Source organism: Genypterus blacodes, unplaced genomic scaffold (assembly GCF_046128005.1).
Source record: "Genypterus blacodes isolate CSIRO-AG114 ecotype Tasmania unplaced genomic scaffold, CSIRO-AGI_Gbla_v1 ptg000138l_1, whole genome shotgun sequence".
In the NCBI taxonomy this organism is placed as follows: domain Eukaryota; kingdom Metazoa; phylum Chordata; class Actinopteri; order Ophidiiformes; family Ophidiidae; genus Genypterus; species Genypterus blacodes.
In genome coordinates this window covers 975,278-999,441 of record NW_027466940.1, presented here as the reverse complement: position 1 = coordinate 999,441, position 24,164 = coordinate 975,278, and the positions used below count along the sequence as shown (strand labels likewise).

Here is a 24,164-nt window from a genome sequence, read left to right as displayed (position 1 = left end):
TTAAGCCATAGCAGTGAATGGGGTCAGATTATGCACAAATTGGACTGGATTTAAAGAGGGGAAATGATCTATAAAATATAATATTCAGATAGATCTAATTTCTAGATTTATATCTGAATGCCAACAATTTCTATCTGCTACGCTGTGGTCGTAAGTGAGATCTAATCCCAAATGCAGACACGGACAAAAGGGTTTTTAATCCCAATAGTAGACAGTAGAGTCAAACAAAATGGGATCAAGCAGGTCCAGACAAAAATCGCAAAGTCAAGACAGGCAGGGATCAAAACCCAGAAAAACAGAAAACATGGCAACAGGACAGAAGGGCAAGACAAAAACTCAATGTTAAAATGGGAACAGAGTAACGCTGGAGAGCTGAACATACACAATCCAGCCGTGAGTGGATGAAGAGTGAAGGAGATGTGCTGTAGTGTTGATGGGCTGATGGTTGGCAGGTGTGCATGGTGGGCAAGTGAGCGGTAATCAGGACCCCAAATAGATGCAATATCAAGATTTAACATGAAATAAGATGAAGATGATGTGTATGATTTCTGTCTCTCCCCAGCTAATGTTGTCCTGGAATTTACAGGTGAGGGGAAATTATGTCATTACATTAATCACTGATGCCTCATTTCAGACAATTGTCTATAAACCATTTTTCGAATTAAACAGTCGCCCAATGAACACGTGATTGGTTTATGAATCCATCCATCCTTTTCTAAAGCCACATATGTACGGATTCATACATCAGTGACAGAAACACAAACTTTAAGAGAATACAGTGATTATGGTTTATAAAATGACATAAAGCAGCATGTCCAGTACTGACACCATCTTTCTTTTTGCAAAAGATGATGAGGATGAAGTTTCCTCCTTTCACAAGGAGCCGATGAAGAACAGTAGGAAAGGAAGTGACAGAGAGAAAAAGAGGAGGCAAAATGGAAGAAAAAAAGGAGGTTCAAGAGCCAAGAAAGTGGCAGAAGAGTCACAGGAGAGAGCTGGGAAGGAGGAGAAGAAGAGAAGAAGAAGAGAAAGGAGTGATGAGGATGGAAGAGAAGGACTGAGGGATGAGGAGGAGCAGGACAGAGAGAGGAGTAGCGGAGCTGCCAAAACCAGGAAGAACGTTAAGAATGAAAAAACGAGGAAGGTGGAGCAGGAGGAAGAGGGGCACACCAAGGGAAAAAAGAGAGAGGGAAGTGTCAGAAGAGAAGCTGAGGAAGAGGTGGATGGGGGTAAAGGAAAGGAGAAATCAAATGATGCAAAGAAGAAAAAGCAGAGGAAGAAAGTTCAGACGAGGTCAATAAATCCCCCAAGAACACACAAGTATCTTGTGTGTTTCAAGAGCTGGATCACATCTAACACACCGTCCTCCTCTTCCTCAGCTCAGAGCAGGAGGCAAGCAAGGAAGACGGCAAGGAGGAAGACGACGGGGAGGACGTGAGGCCTGAGTCTCTGTCACCGGAGGAGCTGGAGACGCTGAAGGAGGCGGTGGAAGAGAGGAAGAAACTGATCCAGAGTCTGCGGGGGAAACCCTGGTCCATGAAGAAAAAGCTCACCACTTTACGGTGAATGTCTCCACCATTTTGTTGAGGATGTGCTGAGTTACTGGAGGGTCGTTTTTGAATGATGGTCTGTGCTGCAGGGAGTCCCAGGAGTTTGTGGAGAAATATGAGGGAGCTTTGGGGAAAGGGAAAGGCAGGAAGCTCTACGCGTACAAAGTCATGATGTCCAAAGTAAGACATCCAACCACTGCTTGATAATCCGTCATCTAATATGACTGCATGTTACGCAATTTCATTCCTTTCTCTGTTTCAGAAATGGATGAAGTTTCAGAGGGACTTTGAAAACTTCAAAACTGCCTTAATTCCATGGGAAATGAAAATCAAAGAGATCGAAAGTGGATTTTCATCATATTGTCTCTGATTAAATTACTTTGCATACAATTAGGCAATATTATCTTCATAAACAAAACTTCAGCTGGTTCCCTTTTCCCTCTCAGGTCATTTCGGCTCCTCAGTCGCCTCCTACTTTATCTTCCTGAGGTGGATGTACGGCATCAACATGATCTTATTCGGTCTGACCTTTGGCCTGGTTATGGTGCCCGAGGTGTCGTTCAGACTTTAGCTTTGACCCTGATTCAACCCGTGGCCTCTGTGTGTTTGGCTCTTCCCCTCTTACTGCTCCGTTCTCTGCTCACAGGCATTAATGGGACGGCCCTATGGCAGCATACCCAGAAAGACGGTCCCTCGAGCTGAGGAGACCAGTGCCATGGACTTTGCTGTCTTATGGGACTTTGGGGTGAACATCACATTTGTTTTCTTCTTGTTGTTGAATTACAAATCAGTGCAATTCTATAATTTTGGTACACATAACTCTTACTGAAGTGTGTGTCTGCAGGGTTACGCTCAGTATTCAGTCCTCTTCTACGGTTTCTATAACAACCAGCGAGCCGTCGGGTGGCTCAAGTTCCGCATGCCTCTGTCTTACTTCCTGGTCGGTGTGGGCACAGTTGCCTACAGCTACATGGTGGTGATTAGAACGTGAGTGCCAACCACATTCATGATGCTTAAGATTACAGATTACTGTACTACCTGTAATGATTGATTGATATTTAAATCAAAGGATGGCGCGTAATGCAAACGAGTCAGGAGTAGGAGACGAAAACTCATTCAATTTCAGCTGGAAGATGTTCACCAGCTGGGATTACCTGATAGGAAATGCTGAGACTGCAGACAACAAGTTTGCCTCCATTACCACCAGCTTCAAGGTTAATGTGTCTGCAGTACAGTATAATATATATTTATATATAAATATATTCTGGTTTACTTTTCTAATTCCCCACATACGTTTCTGTTGGGTCCGTTCCAGGAGGCCATCTTGGAGGAGCAAGAGAGTAGAAAGGATGACAATATCCATTTGACCCGTTTCCTGCGGGTGCTGGCCAATTTCCTGGTCATGTGCTGCTTGGCAGGAAGTGGATACCTCATCTACTTTGTGGTGCGGCGCTCTCAGAAGTTCGCCCTTGACGGACTGGAGAACCACACCTGGTGGGAAAGGAACGAGGTAGAAATCAGACATGAGAGAAAAGTGTGTGAAGATAATACAGATAAATTGGTTGATTCTTCTACAAAAACAATGATATGAAGTCTAAGTTTGTATGTCTCTTAGGTTAACATGGTCATGTCGTTATTGGGGATGTTCTGCCCCATGCTGTTCGACGTCATCAGCGCCTTAGAGAACTATCACCCCCGTGTGGCCCTGCAGTGGCAGCTGGGACGCATCTTCGCCCTCTTCCTGGGGAACCTTTACACCTTCATCATTGCACTCATGGATGCCATCAACCTCAAAGTGAGATATGATGCATGTGGAGGTTTGTCTTTTAGATTGAAATTCTTTTCAATGTTGCATTATCAGCATTATATTGTTTGTATGTGTGTCTCAGAGGAAAGAGGAAGAGGTAATTAAGTTTAATATGACCGTGTGGGAGGCCAGTCTCTACAATGGCACAGTATCTGAAAACAGCACAGCTTCACCCATCAGTATCCACCCTGCAGATGTTCCCAGAGGGCCCTGTTGGGAGACCATGGTGGGCCAGGTCTGTGTGTGTGTGTCTGCATTTATTTTTAAACTTAGGTTAGCCTGAAATGATGCAATAATAATAACAATAATGAAAACTTGTCTGTCAGTTTGAACAATTGACTTAACAAAACTCTGCCTAATCGTTATAGCTATAACTTTATACGTACATGCAACGTCCATTTCAGGAATTTGTCCGTCTCATCATATCTGATACCATGACGACCTACATCACCCTGCTGATTGGTGATTTCCTCAGAGCTGTGCTTGTTCGGTTTCTCAACTACTGCTGGTGTTGGGACCTGGAGGCTGGATTTGTGAGTTGCCTTTTTAAAAACTGCAGCTCTGACAGTTTGAATCGCAGTGGAGTTATTTTTGTCTTGTGTTCTGTCTCACTCATATAAGCCGTCTTACTCTGAGTTTGATGTCAGTGGAAATGTGCTGGGCCTGATCTTCAATCAAGGAATGATTTGGTAAGAGACAGACACTTTTATTGTGTTATATTATAGGAAGTGTTGTCAAAGATGCAAAACATACTGTATGGTTACTATAGAAATGCATCTAATACTTGATATGACACACCTGCATCCACCCTGCCACTTTTACAGTATCTTAACTGGCTTGTTTTACTCAGTGTGCACAGCAGTGCTGAAGCATCAATATGTTTTTGCATATTGAAGCATTATACAGATTTACAAATACACCCCTAAACGCTTCCCAAAAGACATACTTTGTAAACTAAATTGTGTTTTATTTGACAAACATTTCATTTGACACGATACACTCACAATAGTATTACAGTATAAAACCAGTTAGAGGGGTTGAACAGCTCTTTCAGCCAGTCCTCCACTCCGTCTTTCCTTTCAGGATGGGTGCGTTTTACGCCCCCTGCCTGCCGGCCCTGAATGTCCTCCGGCTCCACGTGTCCATGTACCTGCAGTGCTGGGCCGTCATGTGCTGCAACGTTCCACAGGAAAGAGTCTTCAAGGCCTCTGGCTCTAACAACTTCTACATGGCCATGTTGCTGGTCATTCTCTTCCTGTCCACCCTGCCCGCCATCTTCACCATCGTCACCATCCCTCCTTCGTTTGACTGTGGGCCATTCAGGTAATGAAGTAATTTGATGTTGTGTTTTTAGGTGTGTTTACGATGTGGTTTATTTGCATTGTGTCACCGTCACTCTTAGTGGGAAGAATCGTATGTTTGATGTGATCCAAGAGACGCTGGAGTCTGACTTTCCTGTCTGGTTCAGTAAAGTCTTCAGCTATGCCTCCAACCCTGGACTGGTGCTGCCCTTCATATTGCTCATGGTGTGAGTTAGCAGGCATTAGATTACACACGTATATCTATATCTTTGTGTATGTTCTTATATTTTGCATTACTGTGTGGTCTTTTCCCTTATGGTTTGACATAACTGCACTTTTTTGATAGTAATAACATTTATTTTGTTTTTCAGGTTGGCCATTTATTACTTACAGTCCACGTCCAAAAGCTACAAAGAAGCTAATGCAGAATTAAAGAAAAAACTACAAACGGTAACTTCAATTTGACTTTAAAACGATCAATAGTTGATGCGATCAGAGATGAGAGCACTCTTAGAAAATGCAAACATTAAGATAAACTTTGGCAAAAAAAATTATGTTTTGGCATTTATTTATGCTGACATTGGTTTTTACTTTTTACTTACAGGTGATTAATGACCAAAGTCACATTTTCATTGTCAAAGAATTCATGTTTGTTAATTCCATAAAGTCCTCCTGGTTTGTTTTTTTCCAATTCACTCCACAAGAGGGCAGCATAGTAATAGTAAAAGTCTGGTCCAATCTCTATTTCAAGTCAAGTCAGGTCAAGTTTATTTATATAGCCCAAAATAAAAAAAAACGTCTGAAAGGGCTTTACAGACCCACAACATCAGGAAAATTCCCGACCCAGCCCAAAGCTTACAAGGAAGATGAGGAGAAATTTCCAAGAAAACCTAAATGGATAAGGAAAAAAAGGAAGAAACCTCGGGAGAGGCAATTCCATGAGAGATTCCCTCTCCATGAATGGCTGGGAGTGCAATAGGCACTTCCAGTGGGATTATACAGAGTTATACAGAGGGCATGCAGGGCAAAACACATAAAAATCATGCATTGGGAAATAGCATACAAGACAGGGACCAGACAGAGAGAGACGGGGAGAGGAAGAGAGAGAGAGAGAGAGAGAGAGATGATGAGAAGGGTAAAGCACAGTAAAAAGATAAGATTTAGATACTTTATTTGTCATGTTGCATGCAATTCACACGCAAATCACATGCAATTGAAATTTTTCTTGCACCCCCTCTTTCATATCACACACACAAACACATGCATTACAGAGGGGGTGCAGGGAAGCCATTTTTCGGCGCCCATGGAGCAGTTGGTGGTTCGGTGCCTTGCTCATGTGCACCTCGGCAGTGCTCTGGAGGCAGACTCACCAGCTACCAGTCTGCTTACTTGGTCCACACAGGGGACTCGATCGCTGGTTTAGCGGACTGAGCTACTGCCACCCCATACACACTCTGTGTATATGGAGTGTATATAGAGTCTTTCTGCTTTTACAAGAAACATTTCAAAGCAAAGTAATAAGATGAATTCAACAAGAATTATTGAAGAACTTTAAATTTTATATATTGTTCATTTTATATCCCTTTGCAGTCATAGATAATATCCATATTGACTTTTGTCTCCATAAACATTCAGTCAGTTATTGATAACAGGATCAGGGAGAGTATATGCTTTACGTTTTACACATTTCGAGAAAAAAACTGTAGCAAGAAGCTTCAACAACCTGTAGTAATTGTTCAAAAATGGGAAAATAGGAATGGGGGCAAAAGTTTGGAGGTTGAAAAATATTATTAATTGCGTTTTCTCATTGCCCCCATACAGCAGTCAACATGTAACGTTTAATATATGAACTTGTTCTCTATATATTTCCAAAAGTGTCTAATAACTCCTTGCACGTTTCTTCCAAGCAAAATGAAGAGAACAAGAAGAAGAACAAGAAAGCGGCACTGAAGGCAGCGATGGATCTGGAGGAGGCCAAACAAGCTGCTGCACAGGCGGCAGAGCAACAGAGAAACAATAATGCTTCACAACAGGGTGAGGAAATAAGACAAAAGACACACAGACACTTGCAAGCATCTTCAGGATCTTATCTGTCACTCTGCCGATAGTGGTGAGTGGCTTATCATCTGTCCTTGTCCCGTCCACCCGTCCACTCTGTTTGAACACTCAGTCTCTCTTTTCTGCTTCCTCACAGAAGGAGGTGAAAGCCACAGCAGTCAGAGGCAGTATCGCAGCAAGAGCGGACGCCTCCCTCCTCCTCCTGCTAGAGACCGAGCCAGGAAGTTCCCGGCCACCAGAGCCCCTGTCCCCAGGACTTATCCCCATGGCAACCGTGGGGCTCCTGGATACCTGCCTGACTTCCCTCAGCAAACCGAGCCCAGGATGTACAGGGCGTCCAGCTTGCAGAGACACCACTGAGACGCCAGAGGAGTGAGAGTGGCAAAAAAGATTCAAACACAAGCACTTTACGTAGAAAGAAACCCAGATGCATGCTGGGAACTGGGAGCAATGAGGATTTATCGACGTTATTAATGATTGAAAACTTCCTGCAGTTCACAGTTTTGTAATGAAGAGTCGAGTTTGATCATTGATTCTTCGTTATTATTCAATGATCTTTCAAACAGCAAAACCCTAAACACAGAAATGGTGCTTTCTGTTGCAAAATGGCTACCAACAAGAGACAACAAAAATACAAAGTTATGAATTGTTTTTCCAATGCTGTCATGCTTGTTTACGTCAGTATTTTTTATAAACACAGTAGTGGAATGGGTTTGTCCCATCTCCCTTCTCTCCTAACTGGCCACACTTTAGTCCCTGAGCTGTTTATGAATTTGTTCCTTCTCTTGTGAGTTGGTTGGGCTGGACAGATACTTTGGTTAATCTTCTTAGTTAGGGAGGTAGGTTGTTGTCATTTGGTTCCTTTCTTTTTTGTAAGATTAGCTAGAAGACCAGCTAGAATTGCTTTGTTTGTTATGTTGGCCTTAGTCCACCCTGACGTTAAATGGAGCACTATTTGCATGATGTCATCTTGTAAATAAACCCACTTCCATTATCAATATGTAGCTGTGGGGCTTATTTATGTTGTGTCTTGACGCCCTTAGACATGTAATAACACAACCACTATACATCTCAACCTCTGCTACAATATTTTGATAGTCCTATATAGATTGACTAAGACTGAGACGAAGTAAAATACAGGTGAGTCAATATAAACTCTGTTTGTCTTGTCCATATACAAGTAATGAAGCATGTTCAGCTGTCTGGGATCTTACATCAACTCTCTTCGTTGCCTGTCAGACTCCGACAGTGACTCTGTCTCCGGACCTGTGACTGGGACAAAGCAATAAACTATTCATTAGACACAGAGGCCATTTAACCCAGCCAGCTGGCCTTAAATGGAGCACTCGCTCATCTCTGGTCGGATTTACACACTCCATCTAAAGCTCTCGTGCACCTGCAACATACAGAACGGGTGGGATGTTTTGACTGATCTCCTATATTGAACTTTTCTATATCTTCTTTTGATCTTCAACATATAATGGATATCTGACTTGGAGATCCAGCGACCAAATATCCCTGATCAGAAAACTGAATCAGTCAGTTATAAATACTTAAGGATATTGTCTGCAATTTTATATCATGCGACACAACTTCACTTGAAATCCCTCCCACTCGGATCAAATTGAAATTTAAGATGTGTGTAATTTAAAGTACGTCAATCATCATCTAGGAACGAGGGATTCTGTCTGAATCATTCAAGACGACATAACAACAAGCTCATAATACCGCTGACATTAAATTACAGTGCCAATCAGCTCCAGTTCCATTGATGCTCATGATCAATTCATGGCAAGTAAGCATTAAGTATTCATTCTGCAGTTATTTGAGATCCAGAGAATGAAGTGAGCCCCTACGCTTTATTCTCTCTTTATTCTTTCAAGAATCAATCAATCAGATTACCCAATGACGACTGGAAAGCCTCTGACGCATCCGTACAGTGGATACTTTGATATCCTGTCATAATGTTCCTCGTCTTCCTCTTCCTCACCCAGGTAACACCAACCCCCTGCTGCTCCACCCTCCCGTTGGAGTGGTGTTTTGGCTACATCCCTGTCTCTCCACGCCAGTACAATGTGACAGGAAACTGAGCCTGGCGCGCTCCAAATTAACCGGATATCTCAATGTCGGTTATACCAAGAATGGGCGTCTCTAATTCACTACTGTTAATGAATGTGGGTGGAGGGAAGACATCATCAGTATCACAAGCACTGATTTAACTGTTCGGATGGTGTCCAGTTTGTTTTCCTGGAAGGTTAGAACCTCTCTCATTAGCGGAGAAGAATAAGACAAATACGTGGTTACAGGTCTGTAGGTAGAGAGGATGAAAAGGACGGATGACTGAGGGGTTGCATGAAGGGTCAAGAACACTTGATGGACTTGTGATGAATTGTTTTGGTCTTTCAAGTCGATCACTTCAGGCAGGCATGCATGTAATCCCGGAAGTGGGCTGTTCTCAGTGTTCTCAAGAGCATAGCAGCCCGGCCTCTCCTGTTTCTCTGCATCATTGAAGAGGTCAGATCGGACATTTGACCATAACTACACAGTAACAACCTGAGTGGCAGGCCCTGAGGCCTCATCAAACACACTCCTCCGACCTCAGTTTCACTCTTTTCACCACTCTGCAGCCAAATACAGCCGAACAGCTCGTCTAGTGAACCAACTCGTTCCTTTGAAGAAGCAACACAGCAAATTTAAGATTATGGATGTGTTTATCACCTAAATACTCACTTTGCCAATGCTTTGTCTTAGAATTGTCAAAATAGAGTACAGATTATTTATGTTTATCTGAAGAGATAACTATGTGTTTAAGAGCATAATATTTAGAAGGGGGGAAAAAAAGGGAAGATATAGAGCTTGTGTGTCAAAATGAAGAAGGTGGAGGCTCTGGTGAAATCTTGTGAGGACATTCCTGAATTCCCAGAACATTCTGACTTTATTTTCACAACATTCTTACTTTTTACCAAGGAAATCTTGCATATATCTTGTTGTGTAACACTGTGTGTGTGGCTGCTATCAGATCAGAATATGATCTTGCTGCAGGTTCCTTCCACCTAATTCCACTTGACAGGGTAAATAAATCCACCTAACTTCACTGCCACAAACTCCTGTGTAGCTTTCATGACTGTCACTTTTCACTCAGGGTTACTTACGCTTTCATCCAACTTTAATGGGACGAAGCTTTAATGTCAGTATTTCCTCTGACATCTGCTTGTCTGGTCTGGATGGTGAATGATGGCAAACATCAAATCATCAGATTTGGTCTGCTGGTTTGATAACAAACACCCGCACACACAAGATGAGAATGTGAGTTGTTATTCTTGGATCAATTTGCATTAACATACATAATACAGTGAAGCTTGTGGCAATTAGCATTTTGACTGATAGCCCTTTGTGTGTCTGCATTGTCTGAGAGATCCCATGTTCCTCTCCTGGGATTCACATGATTGTCTACTGGATCATGTCTTTCCCCGTCGTCAAGGAGCCCATTGAATGCCTCAACAGTGGCGCACCTGTTGCTGTGTGTGTGTGTGTGTCCTTGCGGATGTGTGTGCGTGTGTCTGTGTCTGTGTATGTGTGTGTGTGGTAGTGTAGTTCAGCTATTTGACATGATATCGCCACGGGCGTAGCTGCCGCTCCCTCTCAGACTCTAAGAGCTGTAGGGATGGAGAGGAGGCAGAGGCTGGAGTGAGCAGACGAGGACTAACTGAAGAATAAGAGTCCTAAAACTAAGCAAAGTGCACACGGGGGGCGAGGAATGCCACCCAAACGCAGAAATGAGGCAATTATCAAGGTCGAGGATGGTAAGAATTTTTGTATTGTATTCTGTGAAGTATCAAACGGTTGGACTCTTGACATGCAGATGACTTCAGGCTTAGGTCATGATGTGGGGTTGTTTTTTTAATCCCATTTTCCAGTTGGGATGGAGGTGGACGCTGCGTCGGACAGCGGCAGTGAGGGTGAGTCAGCTCTCTGTGGTTTTCATCATTACGTGAATAAAGTGTGAATGACTCAAGTACATTACTGGTGTTAAAACATGATTAAAAAAACGAGCACAAATGACTTTTAGGTTGCTTGGTTTAGCTTAGTTACATCTTATTCTCATCGATCGATCTAATAACTTGTTTGTTGCTATATAACATATAAGTTGTATCACCAATTGTTTCACAAACTTAAGGGAAGCAAAGTGGTGCTTACAATTAGTAAAATATTTATTACGTGTTGCATCAAATGGAGACACTGTAAGGTACTGTAGATGACATTGTACTATTTCATATGTATTTCCCTGAAATTGATCACATCGTATTTACTGTATATCTTTGGAACCATTGGGGTTTGAACAATGTTTGGAGGCACTAAAATGTTAATCACTGTACTTAACTTACAGTGGCAAGTATCTGAAATGTACATATGTCTGCACAGATGAGGCCAGGAAGAGAAGTAAAAACAGAAAAACCAAACCCCAACGCAAAACCAAACGGGTCAGCGACGAAGACGAGGATGAAGAGGACGAGGCGCCGAGGAAGAGAGGGCGAAAGAAGCCCAAGGCCAGAGACAGCGATGATGACGACGATGAGGAGGACAACAGGAGGGTGAAGAGGAAAAGCTCCAAAACCTCCAAGAAGAAAGCTAAGGAGGAGAGTGAGGACGATAGCGAGGAGGACAAAGGGAGGAAGAAGAAGGGAGGGAAAGGGGCAAACAAGAAGGAGAAAGAGGAGCAGAATAAGGACAAGAAGGACGCAAAGGGGAAAGGGGGGAAGGATAAGAAGGGCGGAGAGAAGGACAAGAAAAAGAAGAATGGGAAATTGAGCAGGTGCAGTATTCTGTGAAAGCTCACCTGCACGCTGCACACACTCCTCTCGCTTTGTTTACCTCTGCCACCGAAACTATGCCTGTGTTTGTGTGTGTGTGTGTGTGTGGGTCGTTTCGGGTGAAAGCCATGTAATATCAGATAAAGGCCTTTTGAAAAGAAGACGTAAAGAGGTTATCAATGACAACATGAATCCTCAGAGGCAGAACTGACACACAGACATCTACCTGCAAAATGGACGTCTGTGTGTGAGGAATGTATGTCTCCTTATTCTGTACATTTACTTAATAAATAGAGACACAGAATGTGATGGGAGTAAGCGTTCAATGTCGAAAAGGCGTTAGAGCAAGGGGCCATAACCCAAAAAGAAATAAGCTATTTTATTGATTTTATATCCATTTTTTTTTAAGAGAAGCTTTCTCCTTTGGCTCTGTGAGACACAAACTGACTCTGTGGCTGCCTGGTGTCAGAGGTGTGCGTTCTTGTGGCCATGACCGCTCTCTCCCTCTATCAGCTCCTCTTCCTCTGATGGCAGCGACGATGACTCCCTGTCGGAGGGAGAGATGGAGGCGCTGAAGGAGGAGGTGGAGGAGAAGAAGAAACTGATTGCGACGCTGAGGAACAAACCCTGGCGCATGAAGAGGCGACTCCTCATGCTCAAGTAAAAACAGATGCCGAGCAAAACTAACTCGCCACCCCCCGCTGTGTTTGTGCTTTTATTGTGAAATTTTGTTCCTCTTCATCAGTTCTTTGCTCCTTTTTCTTGTTGCACACCATCACTTATGTACATGTACATGTGATGTTGATTAAAGCTTGTGGATTGCTGCTTTAACTTGTGTGATTCACCTTCTTCTCTCCGCCATGTTGTGTTGAAACTAAAAAAATAAGATGCGACAAATGATTTCCTCAGTTGTCATCAGTGCAAAGGAGTCGAACTGGACAATGTAACACTGATAAAGACTTCAAGTGTCACACCTTAATTTAGCCAACTCTTAACTGTTATTTGGGGGGCAAAGTGACTTGGTCGCCTTTGTCTGCTCAGGCTACATCCTCCCTATACACACCCTAAACATACACAGGAGAAGCAGTTATAGGATAAAATGGAAATTAGGTTTAAACCCAGAAGGCATCTGGACCCGTATCTCTCCTGTCACTTGTTCTTTCTCAAGTGAAATCGCTGCCACCTCTATTAATGTTTAGTTTTGTCCTGGTGGAAGTTTTCTCGTTCTCCTCGGCGTATCCGAGGCGCAGAACAGACACGTTGAGCCGACAACCTAGGAATCACAGGGAAACACACGAGACGAGAGGCAAACGGGCTGGCTGTCGTTCAAAACGTGCTGGTCATCTTACCTCAGAACTGTAAAGAGTCAAACTGCCCCACTAGGAGCCAAGGCGTGAGGCGAGTCACGTAGCTCTGTGTGTGTGTGCAAGTGTGTGTTCTTCTGTACGCAAAGGTAGTGGATAGGAAATAGGATAGCTGTGCTTACTTTACTTTTTCATGAGCTTGACACTGTTTAATGCATGTCGTGGTTGACTGTTCTGTTTCCTGCCAAGACTTTCTGGATGCTTTTTCCACATATTCTTCATCATCAGTCAGTAAACGATCCCAAACCTTCTGTATTTATTCAATTACATTAAGTAAAATTCCTTCTTTAATTAATGAATGCAACGGTTTGTTTGTCCAGCCGTGGCTAGCCTTTGTCCAAGTATTTGTAATGTGTCTTAGGTCTTCGCCTCCTCATTTCACTTTTCTCCTCTGCATGGTCACACAGGGAGGCCCAGGAGTTTGTTGAGAAGTTTGAGGGAGCTCTGGGCAAAGGAAAAGGCAGAAAGCTTTACGCGTACAAAGTCATGATGACCAAGGTGACACGCTCATTTTGTCATCTTGTTTCCCCCGCAGCAAAGAGGGTGAAAATATTAACTTTTATTTCCTTTTATTTAAAGAAACTTATCAAGTTAAAACGTGACTTTGAGAACTTCAAAACGGCCTGCATACCCTGGGAGAGGAAGATCAAAGATGTGGAAAGTTGGTACCATCGTGACGTTCCTTCTCCATCTTTACATCTGTAATGTGTGTGCACGTTCTCACACCGCGTTCTCTGTTGTCCCTCGCCCATCACAGGTCACTTTGGGTCGTCCGTGGCGTCCTACTTCATTTTCCTGCGGTGGATGTACGGGCTGAACATGGTGCTGTTCGGCTTCATGTTTGGTCTGGTGGTGCTGCCTGAGGTGCGTGGACCTTTCTCGTGTGAAGCGACGGTGCTTTTCTGCTTTCAGCTTTGTGACAAAAGTGACAGCCTTCTCCCTCTGCGTTTAGCTCCTCATGGGCCTCCCCTACGGCACCATTCCCAGGAAAACGGTACCAAGAGAGGAGCACGACAAAGCCATGGACTTCTCTGTGCTCTTCGAGTTTGGTGTGAGGATCTCAGCTCCATTTATGAGGATCTCAGCTCCATTTATTATTCTACTCACTGTAATGATTATGGATTTAAAATGGATGAAGTTATCCACCTTACTCTCCTAGGCGACTGCAGCAAATATGTGTTTTCTCCATTTCAAGTATGTATATTTGTATTTCTCACCAACAGGGATACTGCAAGTACTCTTTTTTGTTCTACGGGTACTACAACAACGAGCGAACAATTGGCCTGCTTAAGTTCAGGCTCCCACTGTCATACCTGCTTGTGGGCGTTGGCATCTTTGGATACAGCCTGGTGGTCGTCATTAGAACGTAGGACACACATATACACACACGCACGCAAACATTCTCATGCATAGAGAGAATAGCAATGTTTAACTTTTGCTTCACCTCTCAGGATGGCTCGTAATGCAAATGAAGGAGGAGACGGGGGAGATGAGGGAGATTTCACCTTCAGCTGGAAGATGTTCACCAGCTGGGATTACCTGATCGGAAACCCTGAAACTGCAGATAATAAGTATGCCTCCATAACCACCAGCTTCAAGGTAAGCAGGTGTATTTGTGTGTGTGACAGTTAGCAGCCTCAATAGAGACCACAATGAAATGAGGCCATACTGGTTTGATTGATACATTTTGTGCCTGTTGTGTTAGGAAGTTGTTGGTGTTTTCAAATGAGTAAAAAGATGGAAACAAACACAGTTTTTACTGTGGACCTCCTTAGACCTTTCCCAAATATGACAGAGGATTTAGATAGAACGATTTCTGCTACCAGGGTTGACAAAATATAAAAAAAAGACAAATAAATGACAACTGTGAAACGACGAATGACTTAAAGATGTATGAATAATCGTCAGACGATCTTACCTTTAAGAGTCTGAAGTTGACTCTGAAGCTGTTGATGGATTGTTTTTGCAGGAATCTATCGTGGACGAGCAAGAGAATCAGAAGGATGAGAACATCCATCTACGTCGCTTCCTGCGGCTCCTGGCCAACTTTTTCATCCTGTGCAGCCTGGCAGGCAGTGGATACCTCATCTACTTTGTGGTGAAACGTTCTCAAGAGTTTGCTGACATGGATGAAGGCAATCTCTCCTGGTTTGAGAAGAACGAGGCAGGTTGAGAGCGTTCTGATTCCTTTGACCCTTTACATAATTTCTATGTACGTGGATATGCTCTATAATTTGTTTTACAATGTTATTTACCATAATCGCTCCATGATCATTTCAGGTGGAATTTGTGATGTCACTGCTGGGTCTGGTATGTCCTCCTCTGTTTGAAACCATCGCTGAACTGGAGGATTATCACCCTCGTATTGCACTCAAGTGGCAGCTGGGACGAATCTTTGCCCTCTTCCTGGGAAATCTTTACACCTTCCTGTTTGCGTTGTTTGATGAAGTTACTGCCAAGGTGTGAAGATGTACAGTATGTGTCTGTGTCATGCTCTTCTGTGTGGCCAAAAGCAACCAGAGTCATTGCTGTGATTGCAGAAATATACTACATTATTCAGTTGCTGGAAATTTTCAGTTTTCAACTTCAGAAACGTGTTCAACTCTTCAACACAAATTTGACACTTCTTCATTCATTCAGGCACAGAAACCATTTAAACATTCTTCAGGCCTTCAGGCTTCAATCTTTCAGGAAGTTGTTCAGCATTTGAAATCAATTACGTTTTTAAAGATAGCTCGACTTTAAAAGACTTTTTAAAATACATCACACTTTCTTTAAAATTTTCAAATGTCTTTAAATTTCATTCAGGCACTGCTTTCATACTTTCAGGCAGAGAAACCATCCAAGTATTATTCAGGCCTTCAGTCTTCAGGCTTTCAGCTAACCATTCAGCATTTTCAAATAATACATGTTTTTCAGATATTGTGAGTTTAATATCTGTGAGGTTGTTTTCAGCTCCACTTCTCATGGTCCAACCCGTTTTCAGATAGTACTTACGGTTTTTGTGTGAGAGCCAGTTGTTTGACATGTGGCATTCAAGCATTCTCAGACTGACTTAGCTCTGTGTCTCTGCTCAATTGGCTGCAACAATCCGCAGATGCAAACTATTTGAGCTTTAGCTATCATTCAAACGGCTTTCTGGTGTTCAGCATTTTCACATATTTCATGCGTTTTTAGAAAGGGACAGTTTAAAATGCTTCTGATTTTAAAGGTGTTTCTGCCATTCCCTATTTAAATACATTTACATTTCCTTCAGGCCTTCATGCTTTCAGGCCCTTTTAACTTCTTCATACTTTCATGTACATAAATGGTTTGCTTGTGTTCTGCAGCTGGAGAAAGAGAAATCCATCAAGAACGCCACCATATGGGCTTTGAATGAGTACTATGCCAACTACACCTCCTTTCACAACACCACGGATGTGCCTCCTCCAGTCGTCCACCCAGCTGACGTGATCAGGGGACCCTGCTGGGAGACCGCAGTGGGAATTGTCAGTATATGAAATATGTGATGTTGTTTGATGGGGAAAGTGTGTGTGTGATTTGCAGCAATGTGATTTCCGATCTCTGAGGATGTCATCGTTAGGGTCGTCGAGCTCAAGCCTGATCTTTTTCTGCGGGTTTCCGTGCAGGAATTTGTGAAGCTGATTGTGTCGGACATCCAGGTGACCTATCTGACCATCCTGATTGGTGACTTTCTGCGAGCTGTCCTGGTCCGCTTTCTCAACTACTGCTGGTGCTGGGACTTGGAAGCAGGATTTGTGAGTGCTCCCTGTACATTTGTGTGTGTGTAAACATATATAAAAATTGTGCCTGTGTGCCTGTGGCCTGTTGTTTGTGTGTGTGTATGAGCATTGTGTCAGTTTATGTGTGTTCTTGTACATGCTCAGGTTTGATTGATAAATTCTGAGCCCTGACATATGAAAGTGAGCAAGAGATGGAATTTGAATATCTGGGATTTAGTGAAAGTAATAAAATGCTTTGATATTTTTGTACATCGGACCAAAGCGACCATATTGCACAAGGTCCAGAGGTTCATCAGGTGCACAAGATGGGCAAACCATGACAACATGCAAGTGTTTATGTACTTGGACGTATGTGAAATACTTAATTTCTCTCCCTACTCACCTGATTTGTGCCCTGCAGACTTTGATCTATTTACTAAACAAGAAAAAGGCTTCAGTGGGCAGAAATGTTTTGGGACGGAAGAAGACGAAGATCTTATCTGTAATCTAGATCTTCCCATTAGGCTCAGTACTTATCAATCAAGCGTTGTTTTTGCTCGGTGAAATGGAGTGATGAACATAACACAACTGTTGTGTTGTTTTGTAAACTATCTGCACTTTCTGTACAGTGTAAGTGTATTCATTTTATTGAGTGACTAGATCATCATGGTATTGGGGGCAGTATGTCACAGAGTGATTACCAAACACTAGGAGTACAGTGCAGTCCATAGTGGATCCAAGCTAACCTGATACCTCACTATGACATCTGGCCAGACAGGTGATCCCCAACAACAGGAAACTGGACACTGCAATGAGAACTTAATTACCGTGAGAGAGGGAAATGTAAAGTGGGTTTCAGGTGGACACAGTAATGATGTTGTTGTGTTTTTTCTAGCCTTCGTATGGAGAGTTTGACATTAGCGGCAATGTGCTTGGCCTCATCTTCAATCAGGGGATGATATGGTGAGCAAAAGCGTTATTTAATTATCTCGTCTTCTTTTGATCAAACAGTTTATTCACTAATTGGACTAATGGCTGACTAATGAGCTCCCCTCTGCAGCAAACAGCTCAGGTTTCTAGCATGTGTCTCCAATGTCACTATGAGTAAGAAAGTAGTGAGTGAGGACTGTGTAAAGGGGAAATAGACTGTAATTGTAGATTAGGTTGATTGGATGGACTTTAAAGTTACCTTGCTGACCTTACTGTTATTCACAGGATGGGGGCATTTTATGCTCCAGGTCTGGTGGGTCTGAATGTCCTTCGTATCCTGTGCTCGATGTACTACCAGTGCTGGGCAGTGATGAGCTGTAATGTGCCTCACCAGCGCGTTTTCAAGGCTTCGCGCTCTAACAACTTCTACATGGGCCTTTTGCTGCTGGTGCTTTTCCTCAGCATGCTGCCTGTAGTCTACACCATCATGACCCTATCTCCTTCCTTTGACTGCGGACCCTTCAGGTTAGTGGATGAATTGCTTTAATTCATGTGTTTTGGGTCAAATCTTTGGTCTAAATCAATGAATGAATGACTTTTGACTTGAGTGTTAAGGGTAATATAAAGAGTTTAATCTGGTTCATTTTGAGGGATTAGTCATTTAAAACCGATTGTGATAAACAATATGAATTATACATTTATTCCTCAAATGCATTCAACTTCTGGGTTCTTCTAAGTATACAGTAAATAAGAGGAGACCACACATACCTTTTAAACTAGATTTACATTTAACAAAAATAGAAATATAGCAACAATAACATATATGTCAATCTGTGAGAGTCTGATTGGCTCAGGAGGCACCACTGGGTCACACTTCATATGATTAAGAATTTATTGCATCATTTTGCAATAATCAGCAGCAACAATTGAGGCTGGAAACCATCTTTTCATGCTGTGATGTCAACAATATAAACATGCATGCTTCACTTGAAAACAATTTTTGTACAAGTACAGTTCAGCATTATAAAGTACATTACAAAGTGTGTGGGTAAGGCTGGCCCTGGGTGGGAACTTCTGAACCAACAGGTGATCTATCGATGTACTGACTCCGCAGAGAATATAGTTGATCAATATCTTTCTTTCCAGTGGCAACGAGAAGATGTATGATGTGGTCATGGATACAATAGAAAGAGATCTACCATCTTTCATAGCCAACATTTTCACCTACGCCACCAACCCTGGACTCATCATCCCTGCTGTTCTTCTCATGGTGTAAATATCAATTCACAGTAGTGGGTTTTGCATTATGGATGTAGACTTCAAGTATCAGTGTTGTATCTGCTCAACAATCCCCATACTCTACTTTATTAACCCTGTGGAGGTTGTATTGTATTTCGTCTGATTTTGCTGCAAGAAAACAGGCATAGAGTACATGTTCTACTGCTTGTTTGTTCAAGAGGACTTAATGATGCTTATATCGTGCAACAGGTTGGCCCTTTACTACCTGAATGCAGTTTCAAAAGGATACCAACAAGCCAACATTGATCTTAAAAGAAAGATGCAGATGGTGAGTTTGGTCCCCTTCCTACTCTGTCTTTGTTTACTGGTTTGTTCCCTCTTGTTCTGCTTTCCTATAATCAAGAAGCAACAAAACCAAGTGTTTCTTTGTGCACATAGGCTCGTGATGAGGAGAAGAACCGCAGGAACAACAAGGACAGCACCAACCAGGTGATGAAAGACTTGGAGGACCTGCTTCCAGACAAGTCTCTGATACCCCCTCCTTCTGAGGAGCCAGAGGAAGAACTACCCCCACCTGGTGCCTACAAACACACGCAAACCTTTTCTTTTACATTGACATGATATCAGTGAATTTGCGCCTCATCTGTCTCACTTCTTTTTGCACTCCATCTGTCTTCTCAGATGTCGTAGTCGAGAAGGGCAGCAAGTCTAGCAAAACAAAGGCAGGTGCAGCCGGGCGTGGCAAGGGGGTTAAACTGCAGAAGGACGTGTCACTGGCTGCTGCAAATCCCAGAGGCCCTGTGACCCGTGCCCCAGGACCGAGGGGGCGGCCTCAAGGAAATGCAAACGGGCCTCAGCCTGGACCTGGAAGAGGCAGGGGACGAGGACGGCAGTAACAGTCAAGGTTCATGGATCAAAACCCAGATACATAATACATAATTGATATTTTTCAATGTTTATTCTTTTGGCACATTTTACCCATCAATTTCAGGAAATGTGCAGCACTTGAGACTTAAAATGACAGGAATCTATAGACTATATCAATGGAGCGGTCTTTACTATCATTGAAGTACCTTGTTGTATTACAAAGTTATAGTGAGGTACATGTAAAGCTCTTGGATAGAGGCCCTATATAAGAACAGACAATTTACCATTTAAGGAGTGGATGTCCTCATGTTTACTACATTGAAATCAGTGAGAAGGTTACTGGTTATTGACATGGGGCAACATTTTTTTTTTACATGCATTGTAAATTGTTTTTATTAAAATGTCTTTCTATTTTTTGTATGATACTAAATAAAATGAATCAGAAAAAATTATAAAAAGTACTAGGGTGTTAAGGTCATCAGCACTCAACATACAGAATACTGCACAGTCAATTTTACTATACAACATTATGTTACAGAAACAACATATTATTTTACTTTAATTTTGATGTAAATAAAAAAGGGTCAAGAAAACATTACTTATTGTACTGAATGTGCACTTTTATATACATGCATGTCCTTTTCCTTTTGCACTTAAATAGTTTTTGAAGTTTTTGTGGTTTATTTTCTTTACTTTAAACAATGTTGTGTTGTCTGTGAAATTCTTGTACTCCACACTAATCTTTGCCATAACCCCAACCATAACCCAAACTAGACAATCTGCAGCAGAACTACTAAAGTTGAATATCAAACAAAATGTGTGTGTTGTTGCACTTGGTGCGGTCAGGGTTATCGCGTATTCATACAATGCATGAGCGTTATAAAAAGTTTAAAATGTAACCAGCTGAATGGCGATATATATTGCTAATATGTATATGGTTATGAGTGGCTGTAAAGCAGGGGTTGATATAATGCAGGAAGATGAGCTGATGGGAGGCAGGTGAGCATCCAGAGAGAGAGGAGGGGTGACCACGCCAGCACACACAAAATACAGGGAGATAAATACAGTAGAGGAGCACTGAAACACAATGGAGGAGGGAATCACAGGAAAACACCGGAGGACGTTAAGGAGGGACCTTACTGTCATAACATTAGTAATGCATATGTGTAAGTTGTACACCCTGTTAGTTTGGATGACATCACTGTTGTAAATTTGGTTAGTTTGGATGACATCACTTTGTTAGTTTGAAGACATCACTGTTTATTTAAGTAGCGTTTAGAGTCTGAGAAGCAACACAGTGTCTTGTTTGACCGTACACATGACAGCGGACAATCCTTGGAGTTAGTCCCCAGGAGTTGAGGAAAGGGGAAGGTAAACCTTTGAAGTGTTGTCCAGTGACAAAGAAGCGGATAATCCTTAGAGGTATTCCCTAAATCCTAGGACAAGTTACAGAAAATCTTCCTATCACCCATATACAGGATGGATGATGAAAAGAAAGATGATCGCACGGGCGCATTGGAGACAGTGAGATCACAACTACTTACAACAATAGCAGAAGAAGTGAAATTGCTGAAATACATTACGTTACGGAAACGTAAATTTGGAGCTCTAAAAGGTAAAATGATTGAAGTGGAGACATTGATGAGTGATGCACCAAATTGGCAAATTGTGACAGATATGATGGAGAATGAATTTACACCTGTTAGGGATGAGTTTATTCATCTCAACAACGAAGTTTCAAATCTTCTGTCCAAAGAAGAAGAGATATCTGAGCAAGAGAACTGGTTTGTACACGAAATGGCATCTATCAGAGAATTTATGAAAACAACTGAGGGCTGGATTGCAACTGTGCGAGAATCAACACCAGTGGAAGTGGAAACACAGTCAGAAGAGTACTACCTTCAAGATACTGTTGGATCGGTAGAAAGTGCTTTGCAGGTTGGTTCCCACCACAGTGGACACACCCGCCAAAGTGGCTCTCAAAAGAGTGTTGAAACGACAGCAGCACGTGCCTTGTCAACACGTGCTGAAGTAGAGGCAGAACACGCAGCCCTGCTTGAACGTGCTGCAGCACTGAAGGCAAAGCAGCAGCTTGAGCTGGAGGAAGCCACCTTGAAGCAGCAGAAGAGCCTTGAAGAAGCCAGAATCAAGGCTAAGAAAGAAGAACTAGAGTTGGTGACTACATTAGCTGAAAACCGTGCAAGACTAGAAGTGCTCGAAGGCTACGGCGGATCAAAAGATGGAGATAACTTGTTTGTACATGAAATGGCATCCATCAAAGAACTTGTGAAAACAATTAAGGGTTGGATTGCAGCTGGGCGAGAATCGGCGCTGGCAGAAGTAGACACACCATCAGATGAGTACGACATGTCCCACCACAGTGGACACACCCGCCTTGGTGCATCTCAAAGAAGTCATGAATCTATAGCAGCACAAGCCTTGTCAACACGTGTTGAAGTAGAGGCGGAACACGCGGCTCTGCTTGAACGTGCTGCAGCACTGAAGGCAAAGCAGCAGCTTGAGCTGGAGGAAGCTGCCTTAAAGCAGCAAAAGAGCCTTGAAGAAGCTAGAATCAAGGCTAAGAAAGAAGAACTGGAGTTGGTGACTACATTAGCTGAAAACCGTGCAAGACTAGAAGTGCTTAAAGGCTACGAAGGATCAGAGGATGTTTGGAGAACGAGGATGCTAAGATAAAGGTGATGAAGTGTGAGCATGAAGAAGGAGGGAAGCTGCGTTATGATGCCTCAACCGATAAATCCAGACCTTGATGCACTCACACATGTGCCGTACCCTTAAGTATTAGTAAGACCAGTGATTCAATCACACTTTAATTTCAACGCCCATGTCAACGGAAACAATGGCGTAATGGAGTTTCTTGTAAAACAACAGAAGCAATATCAGCTGCCTACAAGGGACATTCCCATTTTCAGGTGCGATGCACTGCAATACAAACCCTTCATCAGAGCCTCAGAGCATTTACTAGAACAAAGGACAGGTCAAATTGCACTACATTGAACACATTCACAAACCCTTGAAGCTATTTCGCTCACATGCATCAAGGCTGATGGCAGAAAGACATTAAGTGCTAGTGCAATGTTTTTGGTTGGATGTAGCAACATCAAGGAAGACAGAGCCTATTAACCTGAGGATGGTGGTGTCCAAACTACCCTACAAAGTGAATGATCATTGGAGTATTGTAGCCTATGAGATGAAAGAGCAAAAAGGCAGAAGAGCAAAGTTTGCCGATTTGGCGAGCTACATCGTCTGCCAAGCATAGCGGACCCCCTCTTTGGTGGTATACCAGACAAGACCCTCAACCACGAATGGAAAGCCAGATCAAAGGGAAAAGCATCCTTTGAAAAAAAGAAAGTCATGGAAGCCGCTTCACAACCAACATTTCTGTTGAAAACAAAAGGCATCAAGGAACAAATGTGAACCCGATGAAACCAAGCAAAACAGTGATCGCCTTCAAGAAGCCATGTTTGTACTGCCAACAAGCTCACGGTCTAGCTTCACCCTCAAAGTCCTGCTAAAGAAAAATTGACATTCTACACAGTACAAACGAAGAGGGTTCTTTCTCAACTGAGAAGAAGATGATGCTCATGGGAATGAAATGTTGTAGAGTGTCACAAAACAGTCCTGTGGCCTCATGCAGGCTGGAGAATCCGAACGCATGCTGTCAATACTACAGGAAAAGATCAAGAAAGACCGATAAGTATGCAAACGTTCTTCATGAAATAACAAATAAAAAAAACCTGTGAAAGAGACTTTAACGTTGAAGGGAAACCAACATAAATATGACTCAGCACTATGAGTCAAGACAAACTGAACAGTCATGTTATATTGGACCTCAAAGTACGCAAGCTGGAAGAAACCAAGAATATGCAAACTGTTCGAATATATTATACTGTATAATTTGATAATGCCTTTAATAAGTCTTTGTGCTTTGCCATCACATCACTGGCATAATGTGCTGTTATGATATGACATCACTTTGTTAGTTTGATGACATCATTATCGTTTGGCAACACGGAAACTGATTTGTAATTTTGTGTTTTCTTAAAACTTAGAGGAAAGTTACCATATTGCGATTTGACACACTAAAGAGGAAGCAAGACGTTGATAAATTAATTCAATTTACTGAGATGTTATTGCAATTGTGTCTGCGTTACCTCTCCACATGATTGTGTTTTTGGTTTATTGATCCACATGTTCTTCATCAGACCAGGATCACGTTACTCTCAAGTGGAGTTTTTGTGTTATGGTTTCGGATATCATAGATTCTACTTGACATGAGAAAACTCAAAAGAAGGATGCTGTGCTTTTGTAGAGGTGAGATGGATGAAGATCATAGAAGAACTAGATATCAGAAACATTTTAAAATGGATGCAAATTTCCCTCTGGATATTAATAAACTTTTATCTTATCAAATGCAGAAATGCTGTAAAATTGAGTGATTTGGGTATTTCAGGGTCTGCTACATACGTACATGAGGAATGCATGAATCGAATATCA

General features: G+C 42.4%; 2 protein-coding genes across 2 annotated transcripts; both read left to right on the top strand.

Moving 5' to 3' along the window:
- Positions 1 to 868: 868 nt before the first annotated feature.
- tmc1 (transmembrane channel-like 1) lies at positions 869 to 7,076 on the top strand. Its single transcript, XM_076164683.1, has 18 exons — positions 869 to 1,293; positions 1,380 to 1,562; positions 1,640 to 1,730; positions 1,813 to 1,894; positions 1,997 to 2,103; positions 2,197 to 2,295; positions 2,395 to 2,537; positions 2,620 to 2,764; positions 2,866 to 3,060; positions 3,166 to 3,345; positions 3,440 to 3,592; positions 3,762 to 3,890; positions 3,979 to 4,046; positions 4,441 to 4,680; positions 4,760 to 4,885; positions 5,030 to 5,108; positions 6,566 to 6,692; positions 6,853 to 7,076. Exons 1-18 carry the CDS (start codon positions 887 to 889, stop codon positions 7,074 to 7,076), a joined length of 2,778 nt encoding a protein of 925 aa, XP_076020798.1. The 5' UTR covers positions 869 to 886.
- A 3,397-nt stretch (positions 7,077 to 10,473) lies between these two features.
- On the top strand, positions 10,474 to 19,678 carry tmc2b (transmembrane channel-like 2b). Its single transcript, XM_076164682.1, has 20 exons — positions 10,474 to 10,519; positions 10,634 to 10,675; positions 11,139 to 11,529; positions 12,041 to 12,187; positions 13,299 to 13,389; positions 13,471 to 13,552; positions 13,649 to 13,755; positions 13,844 to 13,942; positions 14,115 to 14,257; positions 14,343 to 14,490; positions 14,861 to 15,055; positions 15,172 to 15,351; positions 16,221 to 16,379; positions 16,521 to 16,649; positions 17,509 to 17,576; positions 17,829 to 18,068; positions 18,690 to 18,815; positions 19,032 to 19,110; positions 19,221 to 19,359; positions 19,473 to 19,678. Exons 1-20 carry the CDS (start codon positions 10,474 to 10,476, stop codon positions 19,676 to 19,678), a joined length of 2,817 nt encoding a protein of 938 aa, XP_076020797.1.
- The last annotated feature ends 4,486 nt before the right edge of the window (positions 19,679 to 24,164 follow it).